General features: G+C 51.7%; 1 protein-coding gene across 1 annotated transcript in view; it reads right to left on the bottom strand.

Annotated features, from left to right (window-relative positions):
• Window positions 1-17439, bottom strand: part of NRDC (nardilysin convertase) — a 2150332-nt gene that overhangs the window by 1016096 nt on the left and 1116797 nt on the right. The window contains exon 12 of the mRNA XM_078670713.1: window positions 3089-3166. Within this exon, the coding sequence (XP_078526839.1) occupies window positions 3089-3166 (78 nt within the window). The remainder of the gene's footprint in view (window positions 1-3088; window positions 3167-17439) is intronic.

Genomic DNA, 17439 nt, shown 5'->3' with positions numbered 1-17439 from the left:
GCCAAGGTCATCGAGAAGACAGTCAACAGACAGCTTGCCGCCTTCCTCGACATGAACGGATCCCTCGACCACTCGCAGTCCGGCTTCCGAGCCAACCACAGCACCGAGACCGCCCTCATCGCAGCCACAGACGACATCAGATCCCTAATCGACAACGGGGAAACTGCGGCCCTCATCCTCCTGGACCTCTCCGCAGCGTTCGACACTGTCTGCCACCGCACCCTAGTACAGCGCCTCAGCAACATCGGAATCCAAGAGAAGGCACTGGAATGGATCATCTCGTACCTCTCCGGAAGAACGCAGAGAGTCCGCCTCCCCCCGTTCAGATCCAAGGCCTCCGAAGTCATCTGTGGCGTACCACAGGGATCATCACTCAGCCCCACCCTCTTCAACGTCTACATAAGCCCCCTCGCAGCCATCGTACGCCAACACAACCTCAACATCATCTCCTACGCCGACGACACCCAGCTGATCCTCTCCCTCACAAATGACCCCGCCACCGCCAGAACCAGCCTACACGAAGGGATGAAAGACGTCGCCGAGTGGATGAAGAACAGCCGCCTGAAACTGAACTCAGACAAGACGGAAGTCCTCATCCTGGGATCATCACCCTCCGCCTGGGATGACTCCTGGTGGCCCCCTGCCCTGGGCACCGCTCCCAAGCCAACGGACCACGCACGCAACCTGGGCTTCATCCTGGACTCCTCCCTCTTGATGACCAGACAAGTCAACGCCGTCTCGTCATCGTGCTTCTACACCCTGCGTATGCTCTGTAAGATCTTCCGGTGGATCCCCACCGAAACCAGGAAGACGGTCACCCAGGCACTCGTCACCAGCCGACTGGACTACGGAAACACCCTCTACGCCGGAACCACAGCCAAACTTCAGAAAAGACTCCAACGCATCCAGAACGCCTCCGCAGGACTCATCCTGGACATCCCCCGACACAGCCACATCTCCGGACACCTGAGAGACCTGCACTGGCTCCCCGTCAGCAAGAGGATCACGTTCAGACTCCTCACCCACGCACACAAGGCCCTCCACGACCTGGGACCCAAGTACCTCAACAATCGCCTGACCTTCTACACTCCCACCCGCCAGCTACGTTCCACCAGCCTCGCCCTCTCCGCCGTTCCACGCATCCGCAGAGCCACCACTGGAGGAAGATCCTTCTCCTACCTGGCAGCCAAGACATGGAACTCCCTCCCCATCCACCTCCGGCTGACCCGGGACCACCTTTCCTTCAGGAAGCAACTCAAGACCTGGCTCTTCGAGCAGTAGCAGATTCCTCCTCCCCCCCCCCCCCCCCCCCCCAGCGCCTTCAGACCCCTCCGGGTGAGTAGCGCGCTATACAAATGCTATGATTGATTGATTGATTGAACAATGATAATATTGTGTTACATTGAAAACTTGATAATTATATGAAAGAGCATATTCTAAGTAAAGGAAAGTAATGTAAAGTTGTGCAACAAAAGAAGGAGGAGAGTAAGGTGGGAAGATGAGGGAGAGGTGATCTAGGTTGGTTGTAAGATCAACCAAGGGCCAGAGGGAGTCAAGGAGGCTGCACAGAGGGTCAACAGAGAGAAACTGAGAGAATAACACAGGGTTCTGGTAAGGAGGGGGATCTGAATGAAATCTAAGACAGGTGATGTCCTGGAGGTGGGAGGGTGCAAAGCAGTGTGAGATCAAGGGGAGAGAGGGTTTAGTCCATTTAAGGGGCAGGGCAGACAGCAGCTAATTGAGAGTATTAAATCCTACTATTAAGAACCCTGCTTACCTGGGAACTACTTGTACATTTAGCCAAAACATTAGGACCAAACAAGACATAGCTTTATTTCAAAGAGTAACTATATTGAAAGGTTTTAAGAAAAAAACTAAAAGTGGCCATCACGTCAGGTACCAACTCCATCCTGGGTTCGATAACACAATGGATCAATCAGAGGAAGTTTAAAAGTCAGGGTGTTTAAAAGAGGGAGAAAGGTGATAAGGGATTGTTAAGATTTGTTGCAGTAGGTGATGGGACAATGTTAAAATTAACCCGAGTGGTTTCTCACTGCAAATATGTGTTTAATTTCAAACAAAAAGTAAATATAAACACACAATTGTATCTCTTGATTTGTTTTATAACACGTATCAACCCTCCGTTCCCAAATAAAGTATTTGGTTGGATTACAAGCTATTTGTCATTATACATGAGTCTCATTAGTAAATCAGAGTCTAACCAACTGCAATACTGAGTCACAATTTAAAGGCTGATTTAGAGCAGTGAGTATGGATTTTACTTCATCAGAGTGACAGAGTAAAATACTCAGATGTCCTGACTGAGTACCTGTACTCCAGATTTAGAGATGTCCGTCGCCTCAGCAGACATCTCTTACATTGGTATAAACAACCGTCATGGCGGTTCTTGTCAATGCATTGAAAGTGTGTTGTGCAGCTCAGGCAATATGACCATACCGTAAGGAAAACTTTCAGTATCTTTCTTTAATTTCAAAAACAAAATCCTAAAGCAAGATTTTCTTTTTGAAAATTAAAAAAGCAATAACCCTGTGGACATGAGAGTTTTCTCCCATGGTGTAGAGTCATTGAAATGTTTTCACTTTCACTTACCCCAACGTTTTGGATGGTGCTGTCAAAGTAAAAACTGTCCATTTGGCCACACACTCTAAATAGGGCAGGCAGACAAATAGCCAAACCACCAACAGCCCTTACTCCACTGGAGATGTCGGTCAGCAGCAGAAACTGAGTAGTCTGCGTCACTGACATTCGCCTGACACTAAATGAGGCAGGCAAAAATCAGCTTGGTCGAGAGGGTACCCCGTCGCGACTCGGCACTCTCTCCACCAAACTCAAAATCAGGCCCTTAGTTCCTTATCTCATGCTTTCGTCTGTAAAGCAGCACAGACTCAGTGAAGAACAAAAATAGGATATAGAACTGTTATAAAACACAATGTTAAAAGATTGAGGTTTTGTCAAAAACAACTGCTAATGCAGAAAACTAGCACACAAATATACTGGCTGCATCTTCCTAATGCTTGTTTTGTAAGATACATAGTAAATATATTAAAGCATTCATTATAACACTTACTTTTTTCTAAGAAGGGAGAGTATGCTGCCTTTGCCTTCATGTCCTATTAGCCAGGAGATATAATGAAGTGGCTTCACTCTAAAAATGCAAGCAATATCAATAACGTTAATTACACTCTTATATTATCAACTATTAAAGATCTGTAAAAGATAATTAAATAAGTTGAAAAAAATTACAAACATGATCATTCATGCATAAATGTATTTAGGAAATCTTATGAGTAGTATGTTTTGAGCCCAGTTCAGATGCCAAGATCAAAGTCTTGCCTTCATTCATCATATAGCCATCATTCTCAATTTATCATCCAGCCGTTTGTCCGACCTTGTTATCCTTGCATCCCGGGAAGTTTCTGCCTCTCTTTTAAGGCCACTCTCTCTTTCCCATTCGGCATATTTCTCAAAATTGCTCTTTTCCTCAGCTTCCCACCACCCACCCTCCAACTGCATTCCTAGTTCAATTTTCTAGTCAACTAAAGGCTCTCTCCCAAACTTGCTAACATGTTCTTGTTGGGACACTCTAATTTACTTTCTCATCCCTGCCAGGTTTAGTCAACCTACTGTTACCATAGGCTCATACACTCACTTGTCCTGCCTTCATGTGCATGCACATTCTTCTTCACTGCCTACTGATTTTACAGAGGCTTGGAATTTGAAAACATAACAGCAGTAGTCTGCGGTTAGAAGTCTCTATCAAAACATTGTTTTAGCAGTATACCACTTAAAGAGGTGGGCACCACCATGCTTTGGAGAGCCAAACAGCCCTCCGTGATTTCCCAGTGGCAAAGAGCGCTCCTCCGCTGAGGTGAAGCATAGAGTACTGCCCACACTGGGAGGAAGCCCGGCGTCTCTTCAAGCGACCCATAGCAGCAACCTGGGACACCATGCTCACCAAATTCCAAAAACTGACTCGAGAACACGCCCCATGCACATGAGCCCCCTTCAACGAAGTATTGTCACTGCTGTCATTCACCAGCCCCACGGCTCCTTCCCCTTTCTTCGCAATGTGGTGTGTGCCTTCTCTCCCGGATCATTACCGGGAGAAAGATCCAGTTGCCCAAGTGGATACCACTCCATCCATCACCGCCCCCTGAAATTCCCCACCCACATTTCTCTCTCTGCCCTTGCAGCTTTCCTTTACACATCCTCACTTGTGCCGTCCCCTAGTTATTCCCTTCTCATTACAACTCTTGTCACCCTTCCTTTCACTTCCATCGTTATTTAGAGTTCCATGCGCTGCACCACTTAACATGAAGTGACCAGGCCCAGCCCAAACTAACCCTCATGTGGCAAAACAACTTTCCCATACTAGGACCCATGACGAGGTACATACCACAATTATGAGATTCACGGGTTTGTACGGCCAAGCTATAATAATGTACAACTTGCAATTCATGTCTCCGAGTATTTTAGCAATGCTTATACTGCTTTTCATGACTGTACATTTTCCTTCTCAAGACTGCTATGCCGATGCCTGTTATTTCTCTGTTTGGATTACTTTTTTTGTTTTAAAACCTAAACCTCAATAAAAAGAATTTTAAAGAGATAGGCACAGCCTCTGAGTAGTAGCAAACAAATATAGCACTCTTGCTTTCTGTCTTGACTACATATCAACTCAGTGTTGAAGAGACATCTGTAAAGATGACCATGAAGGAGTCTTGCGTATGTCAGCTAAGGTGATGTTTTCAATGAAGGCTAAATAAAGGGAGTTCTTTTTTCACAGCAGAACGCCCACTTGGTGCAACTCTGAATTTCCTTTGAACTAAAGAAAACCTAAGTGGATTGTCCGTAATATATATATCAACTGTACTATTTGTTATTTATATTATTGATATTGAGTACCCCTGCGCGTCGATAGGCGTAGTCTGCGGCTCCGCGTCCGTCGTCGGCGTCGTAGTCGCCGGGATGAGGTCGGAGTACTTAGACGCCGCCCTCACGCTCTGACGTCAGTTCTTGTACATAGCTTTCCGTGCCAGGAACGCAGAGCCATGCCAGAGACCGACACTGGTGCCATGAAACTAGGTCCCTGAAAGGGATGTCCTTAACCCTAGATATCGGTTCGCAGAATGGGGAGGATGGGTGGGCCGGTAAGGAATCCAACACTAACTACTGTTTCTGACAGATATATCGTTACCGTAGATGAGTAACTTCTGCATCTGAAAGAAACAGGTTAGTGTTAGATTCATTACCTTAGAATAGATACCCCAGCAATACCAACCCCGGAGGTGGGTCTGCTAACTAAGATCACAACAGAAAGTCCTGGAGCACAGAATGGCCGAAAAAAACATCTCTCCGGACTTGGCTGTCCAGGCTGTAGTGTCTAGCAAACGTGTGCAGCGAGGCCCACGTAGCTGCCTGACAGATGTCCTGCAAGGGGACTCCCCAACCCAGGGCAGTAGTAGCAGCCGTGGCCCGAGTGGAATGGGTCCTCAGCCCAACAGGGGGCTCCTTTCTAGCCAAGGAGTAGCAGACCGTGATGCACAACACGACCCACCGAGAGATGGTCCGTTTGTGCACCGCCCGTCCCTTCTTCGCGCCCACGGTACCAACAAAGAGCTGGTCATCCAACCGGAACTGGCGTGCACGATCAAGGTAGAATGAGAGCGCACGTTTTGGGTCCAGACGATGGAGCCTATCTTCCTCCTTGGAAGGATGCGGAAAGAAGGTGGGCAAGATGATGGACTGCCTGATGTGAAAGGCTGTAACCACCGTGAGCAAGAAAGGAGGACGTGTTTTTAACACAACGTTGTCCGGATGGACAGAAAGGAAAGGAGGCTTAGAAGATAGAGCCTGGAGCTCACTCACTTTCCTGGCAGAGGTGATGGCAACCAGGAATGCAGTCTTAAGAGTCAGAAGACGAAGAGGGCATTTGTGAAGTGGCTCGAAAGAAGCGCACATCAGATAGGTTAGAACAAGGTTCAAGTCCCACTGAGGCATCACGAAAGGAACAGGAGGAAACATGTGCGTGATGCCCTTCAAGAATCTATTTACAAATTTGCTCATACCTCTATGGTTGGGTAGTGTATTCGCGGCTGTAATTGAGTTCTAAATATTGTCAATGTCTAATAATTGCTAAGGAACATGATATTTATTTATTGAAATGTGAACTGTGTGCCCTCATGACACTCACCTACACTCTCATGCTTGAGAAGTGCTTGAGTCGGTATGAGGTTCTCCTTCTCTCCTTTTCAAACAAGTTTTTTTTCAACACGTTTTTTTCAACAGGTTGTCGGATGCTGCTCGTCTACACCCTTATGGTTGAGAGGTGCACGAGCATTTATAATCTAAAATATTGTTATTATGCATATGTACATTTAACTCTGAATGTGTTTTCTCAAACAACATCCTTCTGAAAACCGCGAGTTTCGTAGTAACTCTTCCATCTCTGAGATTTCACTCATAGGTAGACTCCACCCCCAACTCCGCTTAGCGGCTTAGCGAAGTTACCGTGAACAAGCATTCAGTGCTGTGTTTTTCCCAAAGCGTCTGTAAGTACCATGAATCTCCATTCTCACGAATGATTACACTTTGCCACATTATGACGGGTGTATTACTAGTTCTGAGGTCCGTTTCCTTTACATCCCTAGTAACATCTTCGACGAAAGCCACTATTACGTTTCCCCGCCTGCAACCCGCGAAGCAATGATGCGGTGTCGGCGTTGATTTTCCACAATACGTGTAAGTCGGTGCTAAAAATATCCCCTAATTTTCTTTTTCCTTTTCTTTATTAAACAAGTCTCTCTGCCATATTCTGAAATAACCATTTTGAATATCGGAGTTTACTAGTTCTGAGGTCCGTTCCCTTTACATCCCTAGTAACATCTTCGCCGAAAGCCACTATTACGTTTTCCCGCCTGCAACCCGCGAAGCAATGATGCGGTGTCGGCGTTGATTTTCAACAATACGTGTAAGTCGGTGCTAAAAATATCCCCTATTTTTCTTTATTAAACTAATCTCTCTGCCATATTCTGAAATAACCAATTTGAATATTGGAGGTTTAAGCCCTATACGTTTAATTGTCTTAACAAGGTTCCTGACGCTTGGTTGATCGAATGCTGCAAGTGGATGAGAGAGACCGATATTGAAGTTTAGGAAGGTCGGCTCCCAGATTAATTCTTACACGGAGGTATGTATGTGGTCACCAGGCCCCATATTGTCCTCAGATAAATCTGGCCACTTATACAGTTTTTAGCTATGTGTACTTTTCTCTCACCTTCAGCGACCTTAGATTTTGGAAGTCGGATGATGAGAAGAGCTCCAATTAAAAAAAAACGTTGTGGCCTCTGACTTCATCTTTCAATGGAAGTAAGTGTAGGGCTGGATTAACTTCGACTAGGGTCACCTTTACAAGCAGTGCATGACCTAATCTCCCCCCCCCTTTTTTAATGTTTTATTCGCAGCTGATACATTCTCTCCAGCACCTTCTTCTTCCGGTGTGGGTTGACAAGTACTTCAGGAAAGTTTCATCGACCAGTCGTTTGGTTGATATTGCATGTGAGTTGAGGTGCCTTATCATTTTAGTCGTTTGAGTGACAACCAGTCCCATTACATCTTTCCTCTGTATAGATGCGTATCCACAGCGCAGATTTTGACCAAGACTAATGGTTGGTCTCAGTCCATTTCCTACGCTTTGAGGCCTAGTCGGTCCTAAGCCCATGGTTATTGATTCTGCTAATGTCATTGAACTTTGTCAATCTACTGACGCCTTTAAAAATCAATAAATAGTGAATTGACCCATTGTTTTTAATTTCACAGATATCTTCGCCCCCCCCTACCTTGTCCCTACCTCCCCTGCACTTGTCCTGATGAAGACCCCGTCAAAGGACTTAAATTAGCCTACGCCAAGGGGTCGAAACGTCGACGGCTCTGTTTTCTTTGTTGTATACCTCCGGCACATGCCCTCCAACCAATTTGAATGTTTGTCGTGTGACCGTTGAAGGGTTTATTGTATAAATTCTTGTAATGTACGCCTTGCATACATAGGCTTCTTGTGTTAGAATTGTCCCAAGTCATATGCCATTATTGTGTATGATTGTTCCCCCCTTTTTTGACTGTGTCTAATTTCCTTGACTGCACACAGCTTTGAGCACACCCCATTCCCCCACTCCCTTTTCCCTTCTCCCATCTGGGGCTTTTCAAAATATTGATGATAGAATGACAAATGTTTGGAAATTGGTATTTTAAATAAATGACAATACCAACCTTTATTGTTTTTACTGAATTTGAGAAAAGTGTTATCAACTATGGTTGATCGTGTGTGTTGTACATAACACGTTTTTCCTTGCGGGGACCCTCTTCTTTACACATACCATATTTACAACAGGGGACTTGAAAAGAGAAGGCTGATCAGGAAGCCTCAAGAAGGCAGAAATGGCAGAGAGGTAGCCCTTAAGAGTGCCCAGAGCAGAGCCCTGCTGGGCAAGACAAAGAAGGAAGAGGAGAACCTCTGAAAGGGGGGCAGAGAGAGGATCCACAGCCTTTGCTGTGCACAATGCCACAAATTTGTTCCACCTGCAGGCGTATACCGATTTTGTGGAGGGACGCCTGGCTGCCGGAATCACATCACAGACTTCAGGAGGCAAGTCAAATGGCCTCAACTGCCGCTGCTCAATCTCCACGCATGTAGGTGGAGACTGGACAGGTTCGGATGGAGGACCGTCCCCTGCTGCTGCGACAGAAGGTCCTCCTGAAGAGGCAGACAAAACGGGGGATCGACTGACATGCTGAGTAGCTCGGGATACCAGAATCTTCGTGCCCAGTCCAGAGCCACAAGGATGATTTGGGCCCGGTCGCGCCTGATCTTCTACAGCACTCTGGGCAGAAGTGGTATAGGCGGAAAGGCGTACAACAGACCGCAGCTCCACCTGCGACGAAAAGTGTCTCTGAGCGAGTGCCGCCATGGAAATTCCAACGTGCAGAACTGAAGACATTGCGCGTTCTCTTCGGTGGAGAATAGATCTAACCAAGGCGCTCCCCACTGCCGAAAGAGGCCTTGTGCCACGTCCGAGTTTAGACGCCATTCGTGATCCATCATGCACCGGCGGCTGAGTTCGTCCGCCCTGTCGTTCAGGGAACCTGCCAGGTGTTGAACCACCAGGGGGACGCTCTGGTGTTCCAGCCATGTCCAGAGGCACAGAGCCTGCTTCCTGACAAAGGGTCCACGACCCCACCCTGCCCTGTTTGTTGCAGTACCACATGGCGGTGGTGTTGTCCGTGAACACCTGCTCTACATTTCCCCGGACAGAGGGAAGGAATGCCTTCAGTGCAAGCTGGATCGCCCGCAGCTCCAGAAGGTTGATGTGGAGCCGGGACTCCGCTGGAGACCAGAGGCCTCTGATCTTCCTCTCACCCATGTGGCCCCCCATCCCAGGAGGGACGCACCCGTCACCATTACGTGCTCCGGTTGGGGTAGGGAGAGAGATCTGCCGCTGACCCCATCACGGTTCGTGAGCCACCACTGCAACTGTCATGCAGTGCTCTTCGAGATCAGGACTTGGTCGGACCGGTTGCCCTGATGCTGTGCCCACTGAAACTTCAGGTCCCACTGCAGAGCACACATCCGCCACCTGGCGTGATGCACCAGAAGGATGCAGGAGGCCCCAGGAGCTGCAGTGTCAACCTGACAGAGACTCGGGATAAAGGCTGAAAGATCGGAATCAGAGCCTGAATATCCAGAACCGCTCCGATGAAAAGGAGCTTTTGAGAGGGGCACATGTGTGACTTCGGCACGTCGATCGAGAACAGCAGCGAGTGCAGGAGGTCGGCCGTAGTCTAGAGGTGGGAGACGACTGTCTGGAGCGAGCCCGCCTTCAACAACCAATCATAGAGATAGGGGAAGACTGAAACACCTAATCTGCGCAGATGAGCTGTGACCACTGCCATCACTTTTGTGAACACCCGTGGGGCGCTGGTAAGGTCGAAGGGGAGCACGGTAAACTGGAAGTGCTCGTGGCCTACAGTGAACCGCAGGTAACGCCGGTGGGCCGGCAGGACGGGGATGTGGAAATAAGCGTCCTGCAAGTCCAACGCCACAATCCAGTCTTCTGGGTCCAGGGCAGCTAGGACCTGAGCCAAAGTCAGCATCTTGAACTTCTCCTTCCGGAGAAAGCCATTGACATCCCTTAGGTCCAAGAAAGGGCGTAGGCCCCTTTTGCCCTTCTTGGGTACCAGAAAGTAGTGGGGAATAGCAACCATGTCCTACTTCTGGCCCAGGAACGCGCTTGACAGCCCCTTTGGCCGAGAAGGCCGTAACTTCCTCTTGGAGAAGTCGCAAGTGATCCCCCGACATGCGGTGGTACTGCGGTGGCATGACTGGAGGGGTCGCCTCGAAGGGGAGGGAGTAGCCCCTTCGGACGATTTGCAGCACCCACCTGTCCAATGTGAAGGAGCGCCAGTGGAGGAGATGATGACGAACCCTGCCCCCTACTGGCGTCGAATGGGCCTGAAAACTCGGAGGATTTTGAGGCAGATGCTGCGGGGGCTGGTGTGGACGGACCTTGCCGGTGTCCCCCGGCACCACCACGGCGGTTACCATGTCTGCGACCGTGTTGAGGTTGGTTCTGCGGCCTGTGGCTAGCTGGACGTGAGGGGGCGCCCCTTCCTTGGCCATGAAAGGGACGAAAGGCGGAAGTTTGCTGGCATTGGCCGAGGCCCAAGGACTTGGCTGTAGCCCCGAGTCCTTGAAACGCTCCAGCGCACTGTCTGCCTTGTCGCCAAAGAAGAGACGGCCATCAAAGGGCATGTCCATAAGGGAGGCTTGGACATCGCCCGAAAAGTTGGCAGACCTTAGCCAGGCGTGGTGGCGAACCACCACCGTCGTTGCAATCGCTCTGCCTAGCAAGTCCGTGGTATCCAGTCCACACCGAATGGAATATCGTGCTGCATCCCTTCCCTCTGCCAGGACTTGGGTTAGCTTAGCCTGGACCTATGCCGGGCATTGCGGCAGCACTTCCACAACCGTATCCCACAGAGAGTGGGAGTAATGGCCCAAAAGGCAGGCGGTGTTGACAGACCGCAACCCCAAACTCAGTGAGGAGAACAGTTTCTTGCCGAACGGATTGTACCTTTTGGATTCCCGATCAGGAGGGGCGGTCGGGAATGCGGTCTGGGAGGTGGAGGCCTGGATCACCAGGCTCTCAGGGGTGGGGTGAACAGACAGGAAACTGGGGTCGCCCGGAGCCGGGTGGTGGCGTCGGGCCACGTTCCGATCTACAGGGAGGCCTGCAGAGGGCTTGGACCAGGTGCCCAACAGAACGTGTCAGTGAGGGCTTCATTAAACGGCAGAAGGGGCTCTGAGGAGCTTGCCTGCGGTTTGAGCACCTTAGTGAGGAGGTTAGTCCTCACGGCCGCAACTTGGAGCTCAAGAGCCAAGGCCTTAGCTGCCCTAGTCAACACCACGCTGTAAGCAGCCCCCTCCTCCGTAGCCACGGTAGGAGGGGAGACAAAACCAGTGTCAGGCGAAGTTTCCAGACCACTGGCCTCCCCCAGTTCGTCCGCCCAGTCCTGGCTCAACTGGCACTGCAGTGCCAGAGGGTCCTCAGAACCCTCCCAATCCCCCTCGTCATCCATCTCCTGGAGGTCAGGAATAAGATGGAGCCGGGTCGTCTGTGAAGAGCTCACCGATCAGCGCCGAAGAAGGTGCCGGTCCGACGCCGGATCCGGACCGGGGTGGGGATCGGGAACGGCATCGGGGGCGACACCCTTGGTGACGGCGCCGGCGGAGGGGTCGTAAGGTCGACCTGCGTCGTCACGGATCCAGGTTTGGATCCTAAGGAACCCTGCGGCGTCTGGACCGGAGTCGTCGACGGCGCTGAAGCACCCGACGGCAACAGGGCCAAAGTGGCCAACCCGCTTGGGCTCCCAAACAGGACCGTGGGTGGGGCCCAAAGGCACCTCGGCGGGACCCAAAGGAGGGAAGCGCGACCTCATGGCTGTGAGTAAGGCGCTGATCTCCTCCGGCGTCGCGTTCAGCCCAGGGACCGGCGGGTGTGGAGCTGGACGCGGTGCTTATGGCTCCGGCAGGGCCGCGTGGGCGGTGTCGCCCGAACCCCTGGCTGCGTCGGGGGGAGTCAGAAGAGCGATGGCGCTTCTTCGACTTCTTGTGCCACGACTTACCTGAGGACTTGGAGTCCGACGAGTGGTGTCGACTCGCTGAGCTGTGATGACTGTGGCACCGCAACCGGTCCCTCGACCTCCTCCTGGACCGGGACCTCGAGCGGCGGGGGCCGACTGCCGGATCTCGAGGCGCTTACGGGACCGCTCCCGCCTAGCCTTCGACGTCAAGGCCGGGCATGACTTGTTATCGTGGTCGGGCCGAGGCAATAAAGGCACCGACGGAGGAGGAGCTTAGCGCGCACCCAAGATGGTCGCGTGAGCTTAGGGCTCCCGGACCTTCGCCCCCTCCACCGACTATCCTGAACTCTATCCTGACTTGGACGACGGGTTATTACTGGCACGGCCCTGCTGATCGTTTATCCGTTTTCGGACTTTGATTTGGACATCGGGAGCTGAAGATATGGACTTTTGAACTTTTTCGGCCTGCTCCATGGTGCTGCCCCCGGGCTTGGTTCTCTGCCAGCCGGACAGTAATTGAACAACAACGGATCCCGCGAGCCTCCTTTGCCCGGTTGTCTACTTTCAGTTTCGTTTCAGGCGCCTAGTCCTACTTGACTTTGTTTTGATCGCCCTGGCCTGCTGCTTTTCACCTCACCGCTGCCCACCGACTGGTGCCTCGGCCCCCTGTCATTTATCACGTGGTGATTGGTTTGCATCTTCATTTCTATATTGTTGCGGGCGCATCGATTTTAGCCATTTTTACAAGGTCTAGGGCTACCCTTCGGGGCGCACGAACTAAGATGGCCGCCAAGCCTGAGGGAGAGAAACGCAAGACCAGACCGGCAACGAGAGGGGGCTCCGTGCAATCAAATGTCATGGACAGATACACCCTCGTCAAGGGCTCTCCGGGTGGATCAGCTAAATCCCCGGCCACGGTGGGGGAAGACTCCCCGCTGGATGAGGAGCTGTCGTTGAGGGACGTCATGGGCGCCATTGCCGGGATGAAGGCCACACTGGGTCAACAGTATGAGGCCCTGGCCCACAAGTTGGATGCGGTCGATGTTACCTTGATCAGGGCTGACCTTGCGAAAACTAATGAGAAGGTCAAATCCCTCGACCTAAAGACATCTAGTCTTGTTACTGACGTCTCCGATTTACAGGCAGAGGTCGGTAACTTGCGAGCCGCCCGTGACTATCTCACTCGCCGCCTGGACGACTTTGAGGGCCGTGCAAGACGAAACAACGTTCGTCTGGTTGGTGTCCCGGAAACTTCGGAAGCTTCCTCGGTGGACCTGCTGGTGGAGGATCTGGTCCTGAATCATCTTGCACCCAAGGGCCTCAGCAAGTTTTTTGCTGTTGAACGTGCACACAGGATCCCGGGTGGTCCGCCTAAGCTGGGCGCCACTCCGCCACCCATCATTGCTCGGATTTTTAATTTTCGGGACAGGGACGCAATCCTGCAAGCGTCGCGCCTATCAGGTCCTACGGCTTATGAGAACACTGCAGTCAGCTTCTACCCGGACTTTACCCAGCAGGTTCAGAAACAGCGACTAGGATTCCAGGGGGTGAAAAAGAGACTGAGGACTAGAGACATGAAATACGCCATGCTTTTCCCGGCCAGGTTACGTGTGGTGTACAACGAGCGAACATTTTTCTTTGATCATCCAGGGGCGGCAAGTGACTGGCTGGACACATTGCCCCCTGGCCCGGATCGTTCTGAACACTCTGGACACTCCGGTGGTGCGGAGGGAGGCCCGGTGGAGCATGAATAAGGGGCTGAATCGGCTCCCGGTCCATCGTATTGACTTTTAGCTGTGGTTTGGTGCTATGCCTCTATTGCTTGCCATCATGCTGTCTTCTTGGGGTGTGGGCGGGGGGATGGGCGAGTCTCCCTCCTTTGGGGTTCTTTTTGTAGAATAGTTGTATGTTAGGGCGACAGGCACACTGCAAGTTGGGGTGGCTTTTGAGTCTTACGCAGGGGTGCGGGGTGGGGGGTATGATGTATGGGGTTGATTGGGGGGTTACAGTTTTCATTTCATTGTTTTCTTCAAGGCATATTGTTGATGATCTCCTGTCGTATAGTGTCGCACACGGTGTGGGGTGGGGACGGGGTTGACCTTTGGGATGGGGGTTAGGGGACTTGAGGTACTGTGTTGGAACGTGAACGGGTTGGGAGATAGGAATAAACGGGGCATGGTGTTGCAGCTCTTGAGACGGTTGTCCCCTGCTTCAGGAGACGCATTTGCTTGGCAATACGTGCCACGCAATGAATAGGCGTGGCTATCGTCTCGTCGCGCACTCGGGTTTCACTTCTGGCTCCAGGGGGGTGGGCATTCTGGTTCGGAACTCCCTCCCTCTTGCTGTTGATGACATCATCCTTGATGACAGGGGACGGTACGCTGCCATTGTGGGGCGCTGGGAGGGAAGGGTTGTCACCTTGCTCTCTGTCTACGTGCCCCCGGGTCTCCAGACTGCCACTTATGCTGATCTGGGACGAGTGATTTTGGGATTCCCCGAGGGTCTGCTTGTAGTGGGTGGGGATTTTAACTCTGTAGTGTCGGGAATGTGTGATCGCTACCCTCCCCGAGACATTGCGAAGTCACAGTCCTGGTTGGGGGATTTCCTGGAGGCTTTGGGGCTCACCGACTGCTGGCGCCTGCTTCATCCTGGGCAACTGCACTATACCTTTCACTCTGGTGCCCATGGCAGTCTTTCGAGATTTGATTATGTGCTGATGCCCTCCTCCCAGGCATCCTCCATACGGGAGGTGAAACATCTTGCTAGGGGTATCTCGGATCATTCCCCGCTGTGGTTGGTTGTGGACGCTCATTTGGGGTCGGGGGGTAGGGTGGCCCCGATCCACTCCTGGTATCTCCGCGACCCCAAGGTTAGGGCGGAACTCATTAAAGCAATGGGCCACTACTTTGCCGAAAATGTGGGTTCTGTGTCCTCCTCTGTCACGTTGTGGGAAGCGTACAAAACTGTTATTCGGGGCCAGGCTCTCTCCATGATTGGCAATGTCAAGAGAAGTAGGCGGGAGGAGGTTGTTCGTGTTGAAAATGACATCACCGTTCTTGAGGGGGAGTTGGAAACCGAGGTCACCCCGGAGAGGCTGCATCTTTTGGGTCTAAAACAACTTGAGTATAGAGCGCTGGGGACTGATGCTGCAAGGGAGATGAGCAGGGAGCAACAGGGACGACTGTATGATGTGGGGGATAAGGCGGGGAAATTGCTTGCTTGGCTGGATAAGAGGGAACGTGCGAGTCGGGTTGTCCCTGTGATTGTTGATGTGAATGACGTGAGTATCACCGACCCTGCTGATATTGTTGAATGTTTGGCTGACCACTTTCGGGAAGTGTATTCCCCCGTTTCTGATAGACCGGAACAGGACTCCCACTTGCTCCTGCGTGATATTTCGCTGCCACGTTTGTCTGACCCTGACAGGGATCTTCTAGAGGCTCCGCCTACAGTTGATGAGGTTGCTACGGCTATTCGCTCGGTTCGCTCGGGGAAGGCTTCGGGTCCTAATGGGCTCCCGATGGAGCTTCACAAGCTCCGTCCGGATGTGATAGCACCATATCTGCGATCGATGTTCTTGGAATCATTGGAGGCAGGCTCCCTCCCTCCTGACCAAAGGCTGGCTTCCATAGTGGTGATCCACAAGGATGGCAAGCCGCGTGACCGCTGCGCCTCCTTTAGTAATCCTCCTCCCCTCCCTAAGCGCCTTGAGACCCTCTGGGTATGTAGTGCGCTATATAAATTCTTTGACTTGACTTGACCATATCATTGATTAATGCCGAACCGAAGATTCTGGCCAAAGTACTTGCCACTCGCTTGGTCACATTTATAGGCGATCTGGTTCACCCGGATCAGTCCGGATTCATACCCCATCGTAACACAGCACTTAATCTTCGGCGCCTGCATGGAGTCCTCGCGCGAGCGGCGACTCTGCGTGAACCTGCCATCTTGGCGTCTTTGGACGCCACCATGGCGTTCGATACGTTGGAATGGCCTTATTTATGGGCGGTTCTCTCTAAATTTGGCTTCGGCCCCTCTTTTATTGCCTGAGTGCAATTGCTTTACACCGACCCCTTAGCCCAGGTGGTGGTCAACGGTCGTGTCTCGGCCTCCTTTGCTCTTGGTAGGGGAACGCGCCAGGGCTGTCCTTTGTCCCCTCTCTTGTTCGCCCTTGCTTTGGAGCCGTTGGCGGCATGGCTGAGATGGGAACCGTCCTTGAAGGGCATTAGATGGACTCCGGAGTTTGAGGACCGAATATCCTTATATGCAGACGATATACTCCTATATCTTACGTCGCCTCAGAAATCGTTGATCGTCCTCTTTGACGTTTTAACTTCTTTCCGTAAAAACTCCGGTTTGGTCATCAACTGGTCGAAGTCTTGCATCTATGTTTTATGCGGCGAGGCCCCTCTCCTGCCTCGGGGATGTCCTATTTCGGTGGTGCGGGAGGGATTCAGGTACTTGGGGATTTTTATCACCTTGGACCCTGTGCTCCGTTATGAACGCAACTTGTTGCCCCCTCTCCAGCGCCTCCGTGCCGATGTGACAGCGTGGGGCAGGCTCCCTCTCTCTCCTCTGGGACGGGCGGCGTTATTTAAGATGATGTCGCTCCCTCGGTTCCTTTATGCGTTGCAGAATACACTTGATGTTGTGCCCGCCCGTTACTTCCGGGAGATTGAAAGTCTACAGAGACAATTGGTGTGGGGGGGGCCGTTCTCGTATTGCTCTTGCGAAGCTGACGCTCCCGTGGTACGACGGGGGTATCGCGCTCCCGGACATCCGCCGCTACTATTGGGCCTCTCAGCTGGGGGCCATCAACCATTGCACATACGGTCCTTTGCCGAGCCCGGCGTTTGATATGGATAGATGGCTGCTGCCTGGAGGAGACTACAACAGGGCTCTGTATGCGAAATCTTTTGGCGGATCTCTCACGGGCCCCACTAGGACAGCGGGGCAGGTGTGGCATCGCGCTACAGCAGCCCTGGGCTGGGCTGATAAGCCGACCCGTGCTACCCCGCTTTATGCATCGGAAAAACTTGGCTCCCTCTGGAAGTCGAAGGGTTTTGATAAGTGGGATGTGATCGGTATCAGCAGGGTGAATGATGTGTGGATCAAGGGTAGAGTCAAGACGTTTGAGGAGCTGAAAGTTGAGTATGACTTGAATGATAGAGAATCCTTTCGATACGTGCAAATCCGGCACGCGGTTTTGTCTGTGTTTCCCCTGGGCTCGGATATTCCGGAGGCGTCCCCGCTTGAAGATCGGGTGCTGGACGGGCATGTCCC

Source organism: Lissotriton helveticus, chromosome 1_2 (genome assembly GCF_964261635.1).
Source record: "Lissotriton helveticus chromosome 1_2, aLisHel1.1, whole genome shotgun sequence".
NCBI lineage: Eukaryota > Metazoa > Chordata > Amphibia > Caudata > Salamandridae > Lissotriton > Lissotriton helveticus.
The sequence above is the reverse complement of the archived record's forward strand: the minus strand, read 5'-3'. Positions and strand labels throughout refer to the sequence as shown.